General features: G+C 47.5%; 3 protein-coding genes across 3 annotated transcripts; 2 read left to right on the top strand and 1 right to left on the bottom strand.

Moving 5' to 3' along the window:
* Positions 1-1,771: 1,771 nt before the first annotated feature.
* LOC306828664 (MARVEL domain-containing protein 3) lies at positions 1,772-4,472 on the bottom strand. The gene is made up of 4 exons (XM_079351207.1): positions 4,340-4,472; positions 3,811-3,937; positions 3,344-3,465; positions 1,772-2,476 (listed from the first exon to the last, which is right to left on the bottom strand). The coding sequence occupies exons 2-4, from the start codon at positions 3,909-3,911 to the stop codon at positions 1,818-1,820; spliced, it is 882 nt and encodes a 293-aa protein (XP_079207333.1). The 5' UTR covers positions 3,912-3,937; positions 4,340-4,472; the 3' UTR covers positions 1,772-1,817.
* Positions 4,473-5,224: 752 nt separating this feature from the next.
* Positions 5,225-7,135, top strand: cUnh8orf82 (chromosome Un C8orf82 homolog). The gene is made up of 3 exons (XM_079350679.1): positions 5,225-5,733; positions 6,092-6,140; positions 6,489-7,135. Exons 1-3 carry the CDS (start codon positions 5,566-5,568, stop codon positions 6,941-6,943), a joined length of 672 nt encoding a protein of 223 aa, XP_079206805.1. The 5' UTR covers positions 5,225-5,565; the 3' UTR covers positions 6,944-7,135.
* An 889-nt stretch (positions 7,136-8,024) lies between these two features.
* Positions 8,025-17,010, top strand: naprt (nicotinate phosphoribosyltransferase). The gene is made up of 13 exons (XM_079351182.1): positions 8,025-8,410; positions 10,849-10,976; positions 11,265-11,347; positions 12,191-12,321; positions 12,409-12,524; positions 13,349-13,545; positions 13,689-13,829; positions 13,914-13,998; positions 14,721-14,801; positions 14,953-15,055; positions 15,223-15,380; positions 15,666-15,773; positions 15,862-17,010. Exons 1-13 carry the CDS (start codon positions 8,164-8,166, stop codon positions 15,946-15,948), a joined length of 1,665 nt encoding a protein of 554 aa, XP_079207308.1. The 5' UTR covers positions 8,025-8,163; the 3' UTR covers positions 15,949-17,010.
* The last annotated feature ends 1,184 nt before the right edge of the window (positions 17,011-18,194 follow it).

Here is an 18,194-nt window from a genome sequence, read left to right as displayed (position 1 = left end):
CCCTGAAATGGCTTTTTATGGCCGACCATCGACGCAAAACCTCTGACCTCCACGATCACTTCAAATGATGAGGGAAACGTTTGGATTTCATTTGATTCAAGTCGGTAAGTTGGCAGCCGTTCTCTTCTAGGTCCCTCACTCGGTACCAGGACGGTGCTTTGGACTCTCCGTCTCTTCATTAAGGACGTACTGCCTCTTTAAGAACTTCAACTCTGAGTGTAGCGGTGCACACTGTGAACGCTGCCTCTCTCATGGCTGCTGTCACATCGTCCTGTTTGTGCAGCAGCGAGACAATCGCGGCCTTATGGTGTCTGAAAAAAGGTAAAATTAGAACGGGGGTAATTCCCTGAGTGCCGAGGATTTCTTTTGTCAGCGATGAAGTCTTGACTGAAGGCTCCCACAGTTACATCACTGCTGGGTCCTTTGTGTGTGAGGGGCCCTTTATGGGACAGCACAGAGGGGACACAGAGGTGATGTCATGGCTGGCAGGAAGCCTCCGGTGGCGAGGACACAAACAGCAGGCCGCAGCAGGAGGAGGACGGCGCTCTGCTGCCCCCTACAGGCCCGCGTGGTTATCCAATCAAAAAACAGAAGGCTTGTGTAGAATCATCACGTTTAATTAGAGCAGATAAAATCACGTACAGTTTGAGTATCAAAACCTTTGATATAAAAACATTAATCACACACAGAAACATCTCTGACATTCACTTCTATTAAAACGAGGGTCAGAATCACAGCCGAGCAGCATGATCAGTTTACAGATGAAGCTGTGATCGAGCAACATCAGCAGAGACAAACGTGGACTGTTTAGTTTGGCAGAGTGAAAACAAATAAAGTCACGCTGCTGTGTCGCCTGAATGAAACCACAGAAGAGGTCAAGCAGCCAAATATTTGAGATCTGACTTCATTTTTCACGCCCGTGTTTTTGAGTCACCTTCAGATGTTTGTCTTGAGAAAATAACCGACTTTGTTGTCTCAACAAAAACATCCTCACTAAGTGGAGATCCCAGGAGAGCAGAGTCGGCTCCGAGCTTCCAAACAATCGGAGCTCAACAGGATCGGGACTCAAACAGAATGTCATCATGTTAGTGAGGCTGTTTAGTGTTGGAGCATTCAGAGCTCCTTAAACCCCACGGAGAGACTGTGTGTGTGTGTGAGACGTCAGGTCCTCAGATCGTCTCCATGACAACGTTCCTTCTACCTGTTAACCTTTACAGTTTAAAACACTGAATTTAAAAAAAAAAAAAAAACCTGACACTTGTCGCTGCTTCCTGTTTGTTTATCACTCTCACACTCTCTCTCTCTCTCACACACACACTCACACACTCTCTCACACACACACTCACACACTCTCTCACACACACACACACACACACACACACACACACACACACACACACACACACACACACACACACACACACACACACACACACACACACACACACACACACACACACACACACACACACACACACACACACACACACACACACACACACACACACACACACACACACACACACACACACACGATTAGTTGTTATGATGATAAAAATATCAGAACGCTGGCCGGGAACATGAGACACAGAAATCCTCCATCTGATTATTGATCCTCGCTCGGTGCGACAGTAAAAACAAAAAGGCGTCTTTGATGGATGAGACTTAAAAACTTTAAATTCACATTGTTTGTAAACGTTTGCTCACGACGCTCTGAAGAGAAGCCGAGCAGGTTCGCCACGCGTCCTCGTGTCACATGACACCCGACAGCGGCGTGAACACTCGTGTGTCACACGTTTGTCTGTTTTCACGCCCCGTCACACGGCCGTGGTTTCCGCCCTCAGTGGCGCCCTCTGGGGGCCGGCTCTGGCTTGTTGCCTCTCCGCCTCTCTGCGTTTTCGATCCTGCAGATAACGCCTCACTCCTCTTATCGTCTGGAAGGTGAACACGGCGCCGGCGGTGTACAGGATGGCGGTGATGAGCCCGAACAGCGCCACAGCTGCGTCCGCCCCGCTCACGTCACAGTTCATCCAGGTGTAGCCGTTGCGTACGTACAGCCTCTCGCGCTGCTGACACACGTCTGTGGCGTTCACGCCGATGACGAAGTGCAGGTAGAGCCCCACGGCCACCACGTACGCCACCGCACCCACCGCCTGAAACACCAGGGCGCCGTACAGAAGTTTCCGGGACATCACGTGGGGCGGTTTGTTCCCGGCGACCACGAACAGCAAGGACAGCACGCCAAACGTCAGGCTGAAGGCGATGCCGCCGTAGATGCCCGGCGCCCTCATCTGGCTGTACTGCATGTCCAGGTCTCGAACCTGCTGCAGCTCGGTGCCCTGCAGGTTGAAGTTGGAGTTGATGTCGAAGCCGCCGAGCCCGCCCATGGCGGACATGCCCGACGTCACCATCTGAGCCGCAACCACGCAGATCAGCACCAGGGCGTTGGTCAGGATGGCACAGATCAGCACGATGCCTACAGGGAGGGGGGGCAGGGGGGGAGAGGGGGGGTCAGGAAAGACCGCGTGAAACAGGATGAAGCATGACTGACTCTTATCGTCTAATCGTCTGACAGCTCTGCCTTAAAGTTATTCATTTAGAGCACGGGTGTCCAAAGTGCGGCCCGGGGGCCATTTGTGGCCCTTGAGTGGATTTTTTGTGGCCCTTGACTTCAAATCGAAGAATCAGAAGATTTTGGCCCCAGGCCTCATCAGATGGCATATTTCGTTCTTTTTTTTTCTTTTTCATGTTAGCGAGGGAGACCTATAACAGCCTGACTATTCTTTCCAAAAAATTAGAACACAACAGTTTCCCACTGCAATTAGTTATTGTGTATTTACATTATTTTTTGAAGAGGTCAAAATACAAAAAGTTCCTTCCAATATATAAAAAAAAAAAACCCTGTGGCCCGTGAGCCATTCTAACGCGACAATTTTGGCCCGCAAGAAAAAAAGTTTGGACACCACTGATGTAGAGTCACTCATGTTCAACAACACCTTCGATGTTTATCACAAGTTCCCAGAGCCCAAAGTCGTGTTTCTTCATGTCTAACCTCAAAACAAAACCCAAATAAAACCAGAAAAAAAGCAAAGAATCCTGAGATTTGAGAGGCTGGAGATAAAACACATAAAACATGTTCTGACCTACACTTTGAACGCCCTGCCATGTTTTTAACGTGGTACACTAGATTAGGCTTAGTAAGGCTGTGTTACTCTGCACACTGGGAGGACGGAGGCGTGTGGTGAACCGGTCCGTCCAGTATTCACAGACAGAAGAACTCAACCTGCACTCAGAGTGAAACTGTGACGCTGCGAGCTGCTCAAACAGGAAGAGATTCTCTTACCTCTCCGGGAGCAAATGTTTGTACATTTGGAGTCATGGTGCTCCACTCGAGTGACGTCCCGGCCATGATGCTTTGGAGGGGAGTCCGCTTCTCGTGTGTAGTACGGGGGTCTAGAAGAAGACCTGGAACACAAGACGCACCATGCAGAACACTCGGGAAGTTCAATACAAATAGTTTCATCTTATTTTGGGCCGTCAAGTGTTGTTTCATTTCATGCACAATAGCATAGATTAAAAGTGATTTATTATTCTAGTGTTTGTTTGGGGGGGGGGGGGTTACATTCCTAAACCCCCCCATGATGTGAATGCATTTCATTGATATTGAAACAATGAAAAAGAACAATTAATAACAACAGATCCACTAAAGGAGACGGATGGAAGAAGGATGAAAATCACAAATCAAACCCTGGCACATTATTATTATTAGTAGTATTTTTCCAGTATGAACAGCAGGCCTGTGTTAAGTACCTGTCGGACGATGCGGGTCTGTCCCCGTGTGAATCCCGGTGGTGTCGGTTGTCTCCGTTTCTCTCCCGGTGTCCCCGGTTTGAACGGGGCGGCTGACTCATGACGTCACGGTAGACACAAAAGTGACCTTTGAACAAGATATAAAAAGTGTCCCAGTCAATCTAGAAACTAAATAAAACGATAGAGAATATAAAAATAACGCTAATTAACACATTTAATTTAAAGGTAAATAGACGAACTGGGAACTAGTAGAGGGGGGGGGGGCAGCCGTAAATTTACGTCAGAACGTAAAAACGTTAAAAGTAGAATTGAGCGCAAATAAAAAGTTAAAAGACTATTTTATAATGAAGATCACATTGAACGGAGACATTTGTCAACTAAAAGGCTTTCTACACGGTCTGAAGAAAGACTGGAGCGGGTCAGTAGTTTTTAAACAGCCTGAAAGAGCAGCCAGGTGTTCGAGCAGGTGAAAGAAAACAGTGACATGCGCAGTGTCGTTTCGACCTTAAAGACTCAAAGATGATCTTACCTTCAATTTATATCGATGAAATACACCAACGTTTGTCTATAACACCATCATTGAATCTCTCCTGTGTTGTGTTGCAGAGTTTAGGTACAAACAGCTCCACCCTACCTGAAGGAGGAAGGCGGAAGTGACGCGTTCAGGTAGGACTACAGGTGGATCTCTGGGTCACAGCTGCAGCTTCAGTATTCACCTCAGAGGTTTTTATGTTTCTGGATTAAGTTCAAGTCATTACCAGCTCGGGTGAATCAGACGCTTTGTGTGTTGTTACTCCCATCTGAGATGACTGTGTGCGTGCGTGTGCGTGCGTGTGCGTGTGCGCATGTGTGAGTGTGTGTGTGTGTGTGTGTGTGTTATAGCAGAGGAATGTTGATGTTTGTGTTTATTATCAGCCAACATATTAACATTCAGCTCAGTGAAAAGCCTCGTTGTGTTCACTCAACACTAAACTGTTTGACATTTACTCACAGAGTTATTATTATTGTTATACAACATCATTCTTTATATTATAGTAATGTTTACATGAAGGTTAGCTGAAGGTCTGTGATCAAATATCCACAATAATTGTGATTGAGCTCAAAATGATTAAACACGATCACTTATATGTTATTATTTAAAAGAATAACATATAATGATGTCAAATATATTCACAATGTTTATCATGTAATCATGTGGCCAAAATATAACAACAAACACTTGGACACATTCAGCACACATGACACATGACTCATCTCTATCAAATCAATTCAATATGTATGGAAAAACTTGGTCGCTGGTTCAAATCTGGGTGCAGACCAAAGTATGGAAGTTGTTCTGGTAGCTGAAGAGATGCCCGGGCACCTACCAAGTACTGCTGTAGTGCCTTTGAGCAAGGCACCAACCCCCAAACACTGCAGTGAGCATGACACTGACAGTTTCTGTACTGTCAGTGTAGTGACCGTCAGTGTCCACCAGGCGGCAGCATTTAAACCCGACGACGCTGCAGCTGTTAACTGTTTCCGGGTCCCCCCCCCCCCCCCCTCCCCTGGTGTAAACAAATGACATGAGCCCAAAGTTTCTATCCGTGCTGGACGCTCCTGGTCTGGACTGTACCCGGTCCCTCTGATCCGGTCTTTGTGCTCCGTGCTGGACGCTCCTGGTCTGGACTGTACCCGGTCCCTCTGATCCGGTCTTTGTGCTCCGTGTTGGACGCTCCTGGTCTGGACTGTACCCGGTCCCTCTGATCCGGTCTCATGCTGTCTCTCCGGCGGCCGGCGGCTCTCAGCTGCAGAGCTCTGTCCGCTCTGCGCTGCCTGCCCTCCGGCTACAGCGCGTCCAGAACCACCGCTTCATACGTCCAGGGCCAGAGTCCAGAACCGCGGATCCGGGAGTACTTCTACTACATCGACCACCAGGGACAGGTGATGACTTTTAAACACTGACACTACAGAGACACGTGTGTGATCTAAAGCTTTACTTTCACACGTCATAGTTTGTATGAAGTCCCTAAAAAATAGAACAAATAATTCATTTTATTTATGTAGATCTGATCAAAGACAAAGAATGACATCAACAAAAATAATAAAAATAAACAACAAACAAATGCTGTCTTAGAAGGAGGAGAGACTATGGAGACGGCCCGGTCCCCCCTCCCATGACTGATGGCTGGTTCTGGAGGGGGGGACAGGAGGTGGACTCCTTCATGGACATGATGTTCAGTCCATGTTCACTCAAAAATCAAAAACCATCCTGACCTCTTGGTGTTTGCCTCACTTTCAGCTTTTCCTCGATGACACTAAAGTGAAGAACTTTGTCACCTGCTTCAAAGGTAAAAACACACACACACACACACACACACACACACAGCACGTGATTATTCAACACTAGTAATGTAAGCATGTAACAACTCGTAACTCTGTCCAGATCTAACATCTTTACCTGACTTTAACTCCGACAGGCTGAAAAAGCAGTTTGCTCTCATTATATGTAAATGTGGTAACAGGTCATACAAGCACTAACATTATTATGTTATTATTATTCATTATTATTACTATGGCAACCAATGAAGAAGTCAGCATGTTTGGTCAGAGCTTCACAAGCCGAGGGGACAAAATGTTTTTTTCAATAATTCCATGATTGTATTTATGTTACTTTGACCTTTTATTCTTTTCACCAGATAAAAAGTTCCTGGTGTTCTTCTTCAGTCGGCTGCGTTCCAATCAGAGCGGCCGTTACGAGGAGGACTTCCCCTTCCTGTCCCCGTGCGGCAGGGAGAGGAACTTCCTGCGCTGCGACGACCGTCCCGTGGTCTTCACGCACCTCCTGCAGAGTCCCGGTCAGGAGCGGCTCTCGTACTGCGGCGGGGCCGAGGAGCTGACCGCCCCCTTCCGCCCTGAAGCTCTCTTCATGCATCCCGTCACCGGACGACTTTACCACCCCTGTTTGGAGCGTGGAGGGGGCGTCGGCCTGGTCAGGTCGGCGCTGGCCATTGAACTCAGCCCGTTTTTTGTTTATGACTCGGAGCAGGGCCAATCAGGAGCGCCCACTCACTTCCTGTGGGGAGGACAGAAGCACGAACTGAGCAATGAGCTCGCAGGATGTCTCCCCACTGCAGACGCAGGACTGGGATGATGAGGACCTGGGACATGAGGGTTGTCCCAAAGGTCCAGGATGTTCAGTGTCACTGGCTGCTGTGATGTTTCCTTCCATGTGACTCCTCTTCATCTCTCTTTAAATTCTCCTGATTGTGTCTTTAACTTTGGTTTTTGGTGAGCGTGAGCCTCAAAGATAAACACAAATGAAGTTTGGCGTCTTGTCTTTCCATTTGAATCCTTGTTTTTTTTTTTTTTAACTCTCCCAGTATGAGCGCTCTGTGTTAGCGAGCCTGCAGGTGTTGAAACAGGTGCACACGCTGAGGCGCCGTGTTTAATGTTGAAGATAACAATCAGTCATGTGCATGCTGAATCTGAACACATACGAAGGTAACGATGGAGCTTTAGAGGAGAGGGATTACTCTGCACCTTGAGTACAGACTTAAACTTAATATATGATAGATTGATAGATACTTTATTGATCCCAAGGGAAATTCAATTCAATATCTAAAAGATCATATAGATTTTTAAATGATCTCTTTGTGCTGCTCTCATGATAAATGGACTCGAGCTTGTATCTTCTGACAGCTCAAAGCTCGTTCACACTGCAGGTCACGCGCTGCTGTGTGAGGAGACCATCAGAAGGAACTCATCTTTCACACAGAGCTCAGAGCTGCAGGAGCAAGTGTCTTGCCCAAGGACATAGCGGACATGTAGCTGCAGGAGCTGGGGATCGAACCTTCGACCGACTCCACAGCTGCTCCTATCATAACTAAATGTGAATGTGAATCCTGCTGTGCTCACTTTGGAAATCAAAATATAAACAAGTTGGTATTCAATCAATCAACTTTATTTATAGAACACTTTATATACATATGAAATGTAACAAAAGGTTGTTTGATAAACTTCTGCAAACTGTTTGAGTGACACGCTGTCTGCTGGTTTCTATCTGCTCCATTATGAGCACCCCTGATCCTCTTTCAGGACATCACAAGGCGACATGGATGACTTCCTCTGGCTGCATCTGAAGCTCTACATTAATTGAAATGTCACCTGATAAACTATGAGCTCGTGCCACCTGAAGCTGGAAGTTCCGGATGTTTGCAGCTCGCCCAGTCTTGCCCTGCCTGTGAAGTGTGTTTGCAGAGTCCCTGCTCTGCCGCTGCCTTCAGTAGGTGAAGGAGCCCGCTGGGGGTTTCGGAGAACTGCAAGTCCCAGAGATCTCAGCATCAGTGAACCTGGAACCAGCGCTTGAATAACATGGCAGCGCGGAGCAGCGACACATGCGGGGCCGCGGAGCGGTCCATCCGGGAGCGGGTCCCTCCGCTGCTCACGGACTTGTACCAGTTCACCATGGCGTACGCGTACTGGCGGGCCGGCCGGCACCAGGAGCCCGCCGTGTTCGAGCTCTTCTTCAGGGACAATCCGTTCGGCGGAGGCTTCTCGCTGTTCGCCGGGCTGCACGACTGCCTGCTGTTCCTGCGCAGCTTTCGATTCACAGACGAAGGTGAGCAAAGGAAGCCCCAACTTTACGCCTCTTTTACCCCTTATTACAAAGTAGCATCCCGACAGATAAAATGAATGACTGTGTAATTTTATTATTATTATCAGGTCAGCATGACATTGCGTCCCTTCCCCTCCCAACTCCTTTTACGCATACCAGTGTGGTTGCGCAATACGCGACCGTGTGAGGGTCTCAAACAGAGAAACGTGAATTCCAGTGAAGTATTTCAGTGAACCCTGAGGTTAAGCTGTGAACTTTAGCACACAAGACTGGTCTCTAATCTCGTGTGTGTAGCCAGGTGCGGAACATTTAGAAACATGACGCACAGAAAGTTCATTGAAACTTCTCTCTGTGTGTAAAGAGCCGCACGCGCTCATTCAGCGTGACTCAGGGTTTTTTAATAATACAGATTCAAACCCAAGTAACTAAAAAAGGAAAAAAAAACATCAGATGTTTACTTTTTTAAAGACATGAATAATGGGGGCTATAAAAAAGAAGCTCCTTACAGCTGTTTGACGTTAAAGTGACGTATTACGAGGAGACAGGGGCGTGTCCTACGGGGTGCCTTATTCAGGGGTGGAGTTTGAACTAAGTTAATGTATTGACCCTTTCTCTTATATCTTCTGTGACATAACAACATAGATGGTGAGATGTCACATCATCAGAGGTGTGTAATACAGAACGACCATATTTCAGCCTCAACGCCACCTTTCAGTCATTGTTTTGGTTGAGAGCCCCCTGCTGGAGGAATTTAAGTACTGCGTGTGACAATACATCGGATCATCCTGTCAGACAGCAGAATGATCAGAAGTTCCCTTCAAGTTTGAGTTGTGTCTGTTATTCTCGTAATAACTTCAGAACAACGTATCAAGGTGCTCAGATCCAAACCAGCTGCCGCTTCCTCGGCTCCTCGCTTCCTCGGCTCCTCGCTTCCTCGGCTCCTCGCTTCCTCGGCTCCTCGCTTCCTCGGCTCCTCGCTTCCTCGGCTCCTCGCTACATCGGCTCCTCGCTTCCTCGGCTCCACGCTTCCTCGGCTCCTCGCTTCCTCGGCTCCTCGCTTCCTCGGCTCCTAGCTTTCTCAGCTCCTCGCTACATCGGCTCCTCGCTTCCTCGGCTCCTCGCTACATCGGCTCCTCGCTACATCGGCTCATTTGTTGTCTAGAATGTAGGAATCTTAAAAAAAAAAAAAAAAAGGAATTAATAAAGGATGAATTTGTGCAGCAGAGAGAATAACTTTAACATGTAGCAATGCGTCTCTCAGCTCGGCTTCTCCAAACTGAAACAACGACTTCCAGCGTCGCTGAATTGAAGGTTACTAACAAAATGAAAATGTGCTTCACTGACGTTGTTAATAAAACAGCAGGAATAGTTCATTTTAACACAAGTCCTGCCTCTGACAAGGCCATCATGGGATGGGCACTTTTTTGGGTGGCCAATAAGATTTCTCAGCTCATGCCACGCCCCCTGGACACGCCCCCTGGACACGCCCCCCTGGACACGCCCCCTGGACCCGCCCCTGCAGGTCGCAGCCTTGCTTTTTAGGTAAAGGTCAGTCACAGCAGTGTAAGTGTCCTTCCTGTAGACTGGGCTGCCTCCTTGTCAGTGTTGACCTCGTCTGATGACTGATTACTTAATGCAGAGACGTGTGTTCACTTACTGTGCTGCACATTTGATCAGCTTGTGCAGACAGGTCAGCTTCTTATATTATTATACGACTGTTGAATGTTTGAAGTTTCATGCGCGTTGGAGCTGGAGCTAAATTTAACAACTTTACATGCAGCCCAGTACAATGATTCATGTTTCAGTCTCTGCTCGTGTTACATGCGTGTAAAGTCACTGTGGGAGTCACTGCTGACACATAACTTATTTATCCTTTAAATGAAATCAACATAAAGTGGAGTGAAACCAGCTGTGACTCAGTTGTGTCACGTTTAGTTTACGTCTTTATGAGGCATTCTTCTGCCTTCTGAATGATTTGTTACTTTAAGTTCAACTCCCGCGACCTCGTACAGGACAAGATAACGGATGGGTGAATGGATGCATCCGACATTTCTGTTGAATCAGCACTTTTTCCATGCATATAAGATTTATCTACTGCTATCAGTAGGGCAAAGTTTAAACGTCGTGTAAAGTCTGAACAGCTTGAGCGGCGTGTTGCGATCAGAGCGCCGCCACAAACGTCCCATCACTGAAGTCTGGATCAGAGGCGCAGCACACGGGGTTATTAGATTTAGCTCTGTGTCGTCCAGCGCGCGCGCGCGCGTGTGTGTGTGTGTGTGTGTGTGCGCGCGCGCGCGTCTGGTGACAGAACATGTGAGGGGAGGGGACACATGGATAACATGTGCTGCTTGTGTAAGACCACATGTGTTGCAGCATGAAGGATGCCCTCTGTCACATTGTTTCAGCTGTTGTGTTATTTTGTCCCCCCCCCTCCCATCCAGATGTTGACTTCCTGCGCTCCGTGCTGCCCCCGGCCACAGACCCCGCCTTCTTCCAGTTCCTGCGGGAGCTGGACTGCTCGGGTGTCACCCTCCGTTCTGTCCCGGAGGGCACCGTGGTGTTCGCCAGGGTGAGCAGAGGGGCGTCAAGGTGGAGGTCAAAGGTCACATACACGAGGGGTCAGGAGGACTAACGTGTGTGTGTGTGTGTGTGTGTGTGTGTGTGTGTGTGTGTGTGTGTGTGTGTGTGTGTGTGTGTGTGTGTGTGTGTGTGTGTGTGTGTGTGTGTGTGTGTGTGTGTGTGTGTGTGTGTGTGTGTGTGTGTGTGTGTGTGTGTGTGTGTGTGTGTGTGTGTGTGTGTGTGTGTGTGTGTGTGTGTGTGTGTGTGTGTGTGTGTGTGTGTGTGTGTGTGTGTGCAGGTGCCTCTGATGGAGGTGTCCGGTCCGCTGGCTGTGGTTCAGCTGCTGGAGACCAGTTTACTGTGTCTGGTCAACTACGCCAGGTAACCGCCAACTCAAACCCGTACATGATGACATCATCACATATCAGTCACACCAAGCAGACACGGTCGACCCCGACCAGACACCGCAGTCTGTTGTCCAGCCTCCCCTCTCTTCCTCTCTCTCCCTGTGTCTGTGGAGCCAGTCTCAGCAGACGGCTCTTCACCGTGAGCTCTGCTCCGGGTTTCTGCTGTAATCAATCCAACAAAGGAGAGTCGAGACCGGCTCGTTTTACAAAAGATAAGCTGTGGTGTTAAACAAATAAGAAAAACTTCACTGCAGACACTTTAACACTGCAAGAAAGTTTCCCCAAGGATGAGGAGCATTTAGAAGAAGAACATCAATAAGAACAGCTCTCTTACACTTCAAACATCCACAGACGTGACTAAATGATGCTCCAGAGTCGGTACTAGTCCGTCCCTGCAGAGGGAGCCTCCAACACATGAGGAGTAAATACTTAGTTTTAAAGAACCTTTAGAAGATGCATTTCAGGGAGAGTGTCATTTAAGTTTGAGGTACAGTGCTTGTAAACGTTTCCAATACTTCTTAAATGTTCACGTTTACTTCAGTGAAGGAACGTCCAGTGTTCCAGCAGCAGAGAGAAAGGAGAGCCACGCTGCAAGATTAAATCCAGACAAGAAAAGTCGATGTCCAAAAAACAGAGCTGTAGCTGTTATTATGTAATCTGAACATTTACAGTTATACAGAAAAAAACACCATCATACACCACTCAGTGTAAGCTCTCATTACTGCACATAAGTATCAGAGTCTCTCTCTCTCTCTCTCTCTCTCTCTCTCTCTCTCTCTCTCTCTCTCTCTCTCTCCCTCTCTCTCTCTCTCTCCAGTCTGGTGTGCAGTAACGCAGCCCGCTTCCGCCTGGCAGCCGGCCCCGAGAGGAAGCTGCTCGAGATGGGCCTTAGGAGGGCTCAGGGACCAGATGGAGGTCTGACCGCCTCACGGTACACGTACATCGGAGGTGAATTCTGCCTGTCCGTCAAATCTTCACTCATTTCACTCATTAATAGAAAATGAAACCAGCTGACTCTAAGAATCCGCCCTGCAGGGTTCGATTTGACCAGTAACGTTCAGGCTGGTTTCCTGTTTGGGATCCCTGTAGCGGGGACCATGGCGCACTCGTATGTCACCTCTTTCACCTCCCTGGAGGAGGTGTGGCCACAAGTGAGTAAACCGGCCCGTTTCCGTCAAGCGCTTGTTGTGGATTTTTTTCCATTACCAAAGAGTGAAAAAAAAGAGTGAGACGATCTATTCAAAAAGGAACACCAAGATCGATCTGGTCTCAATGAATATTTATTCGAAGGCAAGATAAGCGTTGGAAGACCCCTCTCTCACACGGTGAGGAGAGAAAGAGGCCCCGAGAAAAGGCAAACATGAACACTTATACATTTCCATCACACTACACAGATCACTCCCCATCACGCCACATAGAGACACTGCCCACCTGGCAGGGCGCCATCTATCCCCTAGTGTGAGAAAAGACACTACATGACTATTTACCATCTCCCAAGGCTGAGAGGGAGATGGAGTCCAGTGAGAAAGAGCCTGGGTGACTCTTCCCACATGTACAGACTGTGTGAAACAGAATAAAGGGAACAAACTGATGGGAAACAAAACACCCAATATGCTGTGCATGTCGTATTCTAAGACATTTCAGATACATTTTATATGACAGATTCTATGAGACCTTCGTAGTACACATGGAGTCAAATTTTCCATAACACGCTCCAGATCTGTTCGGTAAACACTCTTCCGCCTTTTCACCGTCAAAAGTATGGAAGGGTGCCCTGCTGTTGGGTGACAAGCGTACCGGTCCGACCTGAAAGGCTGGAGCTAGACACACCGCAGTCTGATTGGTAATGCAAATAAGATCAGGGTTTACTGTCTCAAACTGGAATGAACAGCTTGGTGGAAACATGTTCATCTCTGCTTTTATTCTGAAAAACTGCCATGACATCCCAGTCACATGTTTGCATTTTCCCGCTCAGACTCTTGTGGCAGTGAACGGGGACCCCGATCCGGTGGACATCATTTCACTGACGAAGGGCTGGTTGAGTCGTGTGTGCGAGCTTCTGGAAGCTCAGCCTGGGAAGATCCGTGAGGGCGAGTTGGCCGCCTTTTTGTCCTACGCCATCGCCTACCCTCAGAACTTCCTCCCCGTGATCGACAGCTACAGTGTCAGCTGGTAAATATCAACATGAGAGCATTCAGAGGGAGACGGCTCCCTGCAGTGTTTAGGATTGGGACTGCAGTACCCATTTTAAACACTAGGGGTCCCCTTTAGTAAACTTTGACTTCAGGAGTCCTGGTGTCTGTGTCTCATCTCAGCAGTGGTCTGTTGAACTTCTGTGCCGTGGCCTTGGCTTTGTGCGAGCTGGGCTACAAACCCGTCGGGGTTCGTCTGGACAGCGGGGACCTCTGCAGGCAGTCGGTGGACGTGCGTCGTGTCTTCAGACTCTGCAGCGAGCAGTGAGTGTGGAGAGAAGTGATCAGATTCCTCATGACTACTGGTTGTATATTTGTTCACTCTGAATGTTTTTCTCCTCTCTGCAGTTTCTCGGTCTCGGCCTTTGATTCCCTCACCATCGTCGGGACCAACAACATCTCAGAGGAGAGCATGGCTGAGCTCAACGACAAGGTGAGCTCACTGAACTTGAGGCGACAAATACAGAAGTTATCAAATCCTGCAGTTTGTTGAGGGTCCACCTGAGGCTGGCTGCAGGAACACAGGAAGTCACACACACACACACACACACACACTAGCAAAGAAGTAGATTTTTACAACATAAATAAACATGTTTACAGCCTCATAAAAAAACATAATAGGTCTGATTAGTGATTGTCATCACTGATACACAGCTCTGTTTTATTTTGAAAGTGGTGCATATTATCCATACTCAGGCACGTAGCTGACCTTTGGGTGATGTCACTCATGTTTTGTCCAATTATATTAAAGCCTACGGGATAAAGAAGAAGCTTATTTTGCTGTCAGTTAAAGCTGTCACAGCTTTAAATACTTTTTGATACCAAGTGTATTAAAGTTTATTTCTAAATGTACCAGCTGTTTGTTTTTTTTTAAACGACTGATCTACAGTTTAACTTTAAACCATGAGAAAGACAGTAAGCACATTTTAGTTGCACAAAAGGGTTGGCAACATTTCAGTACCAGCATTTTGCAATGAAGACAGAGTCAACACAGAACACGATTTAGCGTTGTCAGTAAAGACATGAAATGAGACAGTGTGTGGTGTCGAGGACTCTAACAGGTATGAATCTGATCTGCACTCGTATCACATGTAAACTCTAAACTCCTTCGGTCTGACAGCTTGTTTTCCTCTGACTGCTCTGTGATCATTTCAGGAGAACGAGATCAGTGTGGTCGGTGTTGGGACTCATTTAGTCACCTGCACCAAACAGCCCTCACTGGGATGTGTGTACAAGGTAAAGAGCTCCACGCTCATCTTAATATGCATAAAGCATCTGTCCTCTAGCACTCATTGAAAGATGTTCACTGTGTGTGTGTGTGTGTGTGTGTGTGTGTGTGTGTGTGTGTCCGTGTGTGTGTGTGTGTGTGTGTGTGTGTGTGTGACAGCTGGTGGAGGTGAGGGGGAAGCCCAGGATGAAGATCAGTGAGGACCCAGAGAAAAGCACCGTCCCCGGGAGGAAAGCCGTCTACAGGCTCATAGACGCTGAGGGTGAGAATTCATCTTCACACACCCCCCCCCCCCCCCCCCCCCCCCCACCCCACCCCCAAAAAAAAACAAACACGTCACTCAGACACTTTGTATATTTCTGCATCACGTTTGTATTGCATGGCTTTGCAGACTCCTCCCCCCCATGACATGTTGTACTCTTCTTACAGGCCATCCGTTTCTGGACCTGGTGAGTCTGGCTGTGGAGTCTCCTCCAGAGGCTGGACTTCCTCTGAGCTGTTACCCTCTGACCTGTGATGGCTCCTCCGTCTCAGTCACTCCAGCTCAGGTCACATGTCTGCGTCAGGAGGCGTATTCAAAGGGAGAGGTGAGGATGGATCATGACTGTTCAGACCCCTTTGGACACATTATCCATCTGTTATCTATCCTGTTTTTTCCGTTCGGGATTGAAAGGGGGCTTGAGCTGATCCCAGCTATCACTGGAGAGACGCCACCGATCTAAAATACCAAAATAACTTTTTTTGAATTTAGACCAAAACATATTTTATGGAGCCTCACAAATCCTCGAGAATAACACTTGAAAGAGACAATACTGTGGGAGTCCTGTGTGCAGGAGTTTAATATTTCCCAATGTGCCTCCCGCCCTTCATAGGTCACACACCCTCCCTGCAGCGCTGCAGAAACTAGAGCAAAGGTCCAGAGCTCCCTGCGGACTCTGCACCCTCGACATAAGAAGCTGCAGGAGCCCGACTCCTACACGGTGAGTTTCCCTCACACAAGCACAAATCCTGCATCCAAAAACCTGAACGCCATTTTATTTCTCATCTCTCTGGTTTCTCTCCCACCAGGTGGCGCTATCAGAGCAGCTACACACCCTGGTCACAGAGATCCGAAGAGGAAGCAGCAACAACAGCAACTTTCTCTTAGCCAACTAAAGATCTTTCTGTGTCTCTGTTTCTCTTTTTAACTTGAATCTTTTCCAAAGTGCCTCACAACAGAAGTGTGTTTGTAGTGGTAACAGTGTTAACAGCGTCCTTCCCAACATCCTGTGTCTGCTTTCATTCAGAGCTAATGTCCGTGGTTGAGCATAGAACAGGGTTTAAATGCACAGAAATCTACAAGGAACCCAGTGAGGACACTCGAGAGAGCTTTTCCTAACCTCATCATCATGGACTTCATTCTGCTGGAAACTCGACAGAGACACTGACCAAACAATATAAGCTGATGAACAGTCATTCACGCTCGCTATATCAACTCGCTCGCTATCAAGTTATTTAACGGAACTGACCTTTTTCGTTTTCTCTTCTTTTGTTTCTTTCGAGAGATGTAGAAAAAAACGAGACCTCTTTGAAAACGCTGAATTTCAACCTGTGACCGTACAAACATGATTTTAAAGGTCAAATATTTTCCTCCTCTACCTCCAGGTTAAATAAGTCCCAAAGCTCCTCTTCATCATGTGTGTGAAGTGTGTTGTTGTAAATCCACTCTGATCCTTGTCCTTGATCCTTGATTTGATCATGTCTATAAACCCCTCTATTTCAGCCCTGCTCAGAACAGGCTGTTTCTGTGTCTGTAGCTTTAAATATGTAAATGAGCTGTGTCTGACCACGCCCCCTCTCTGGAAGGGCTCGGGTGTACTCGCTGCTTTCTGGCTCCATGTCCTATTGGCAGACTCAGAGGGCAGAACAAACACCTAGCTGTGGGAGTGTCACCCACCTGGGGGAGGGGCTACTGCCCTTTGTGATGTCATGAAGGGACAATCTCCAATCGGCCTGTTTGAGCACACATTTTCTGGAAAGTGGAGCAGGCAGAAGACGGAGAGGATGGACTGTTCTCATCATTGGGGGGTTTGTAGACAGAGTAGAGACACATAGAGGAACATGGTGACCTTTGAAACACAAACTTATACTAACAACAATCTAACCATGAGGATGTCATGATTGTGAAGGCTGTAAACAAAAGGTTAATACCTATCGACAGGGGAAGGTAACTCTTGAGGTCGGAGAAAGATCTGTGCCCAATAAAATTAAATACAAAATGTTGATTAGTCATTTTAGCTTTTCAGGAGTGTTTTTGTAACTTCTGACTGAAACTTGATTTATCCCGGAGGGCACTTCTGTTCCACAATCCACCCCGACCATGCTTACATTTACAAACAAACACCAGATGGAGTTTATCAGAGACGACAACCAACTCAGAACTCAGTCTCTTTGGGCACAACAACAGAGTGATAAAGAACTCATTGTAGGAGGCGCCACCCTCACACTGAAGACGACATTCAAGGAATAACCCACAGTATCCTTAAAACCAAAGAGCAAGGGACACGGTAAACAAAGAGAGGAGTCCAGAATGGTTCTGATTAACATTTAACAGCCTGAGGGCAGAGGGAATCAACAATTTGGAAAAGTGTTTTTTTTTTTTAACCTGGTGGAAATCCAGCACAAACTCAGAGTACTCTCTTTAAATAAGCTATTGGATTTAAATCACCAGTGCAAAGTCGTCCTGTGAGTGGATATCTGGAGCGGCTCAGGAGTTAAGTGAGAGTGTATATTTCTCCTCTCTCCTCTTAACTCCACTTTTCTGCTGCAGGACATGTGTGAAATGCTTCCTCGGCTTCTGATTGGCTGCCTGCTGACCAGTGAAAGCGGTGGTGGTTGTAGAAAGCCTCACATATGGAGCCGATTAGACGTGGATGGGCTGTGATGTCATCAGTATCTCTCTGAGGCGGTCGGCCCTGGAGGTGATTTTCACACTCTGAGCCTTCAGCTGATGTGTTTTTGATTTCACAGCCTCCGAGCAGACGTAGAGTTCTGCTTGTGCACAAAACTTGACGTGTACTTAAAGAGGACACATTATCCCCCTCTTCTCCACCTTTTCAAACAGTCCCCCTTTGGTCTGAATAAAACATCTGTGCTGTGCGTTGGTCCAGATATAACATGAATCAAGCAGCAGAGGAGGTTTGTGACCCTGGAGAAACCAGCTCTGTCAGAATGCTCCGTTTTGGTGTGTGTCTCTTTAAATGCAATGACCCACCCCCTTAGTTTCCCCTGTGTGACATCACTCCTTTGTTACAGAGAATACAAATGACAGAACCGCTCAAAAGTTTAGCTCTAAGTTGAGGCGGAGTCCATGGGTGGAGATACCAGCGGAGGGGATTTTTTTTTTTTTTACCAGATTCCCA

The sequence above is a fragment of the Symphodus melops genome (genome assembly GCF_947650265.1).
Source record: "Symphodus melops genome assembly, chromosome: 8".
Lineage (NCBI taxonomy): Eukaryota > Metazoa > Chordata > Actinopteri > Labriformes > Labridae > Symphodus > Symphodus melops.
This window is presented reverse-complemented; position numbering and strand designations above follow the sequence as displayed.

Bases quoted from the DNA above. Each gene is read 5' to 3' on its own strand.
- LOC306828664 (XM_079351207.1), bottom strand. From the start codon at position 3,911: ATGAGTCAGCCGCCCCGTTCAAACCGGGGACACCGGGAGAGAAACGGA. The intron at 3,466-3,810 runs GTACTTAACACA...CTTGTGTTCCAG, and splicing joins AGACCCGCATCGTCCGACAG to GTCTTCTTCTAGACCCCCGT. The intron at 2,477-3,343 runs GTAAGAGAATCT...CCCTCCCTGTAG, and splicing joins AAACATTTGCTCCCGGAGAG to GCATCGTGCTGATCTGTGCC.
- cUnh8orf82 (XM_079350679.1), top strand. From the start codon at position 5,566: ATGCTGTCTCTCCGGCGGCCGGCGGCTCTCAGCTGCAGAGCTCTGTCC. The intron at 5,734-6,091 runs GTGATGACTTTT...CCTCACTTTCAG, and splicing joins ACATCGACCACCAGGGACAG to CTTTTCCTCGATGACACTAA. The intron at 6,141-6,488 runs GTAAAAACACAC...TCTTTTCACCAG, and splicing joins CTTTGTCACCTGCTTCAAAG to ATAAAAAGTTCCTGGTGTTC.
- naprt (XM_079351182.1), top strand. From the start codon at position 8,164: ATGGCAGCGCGGAGCAGCGACACATGCGGGGCCGCGGAGCGGTCCATC. The intron at 13,830-13,913 runs GTGAGTGTGGAG...TCCTCTCTGCAG, and splicing joins TTCAGACTCTGCAGCGAGCA to TTTCTCGGTCTCGGCCTTTG. The intron at 14,802-14,952 runs GTAAAGAGCTCC...TGTGTGTGACAG, and splicing joins CACTGGGATGTGTGTACAAG to CTGGTGGAGGTGAGGGGGAA.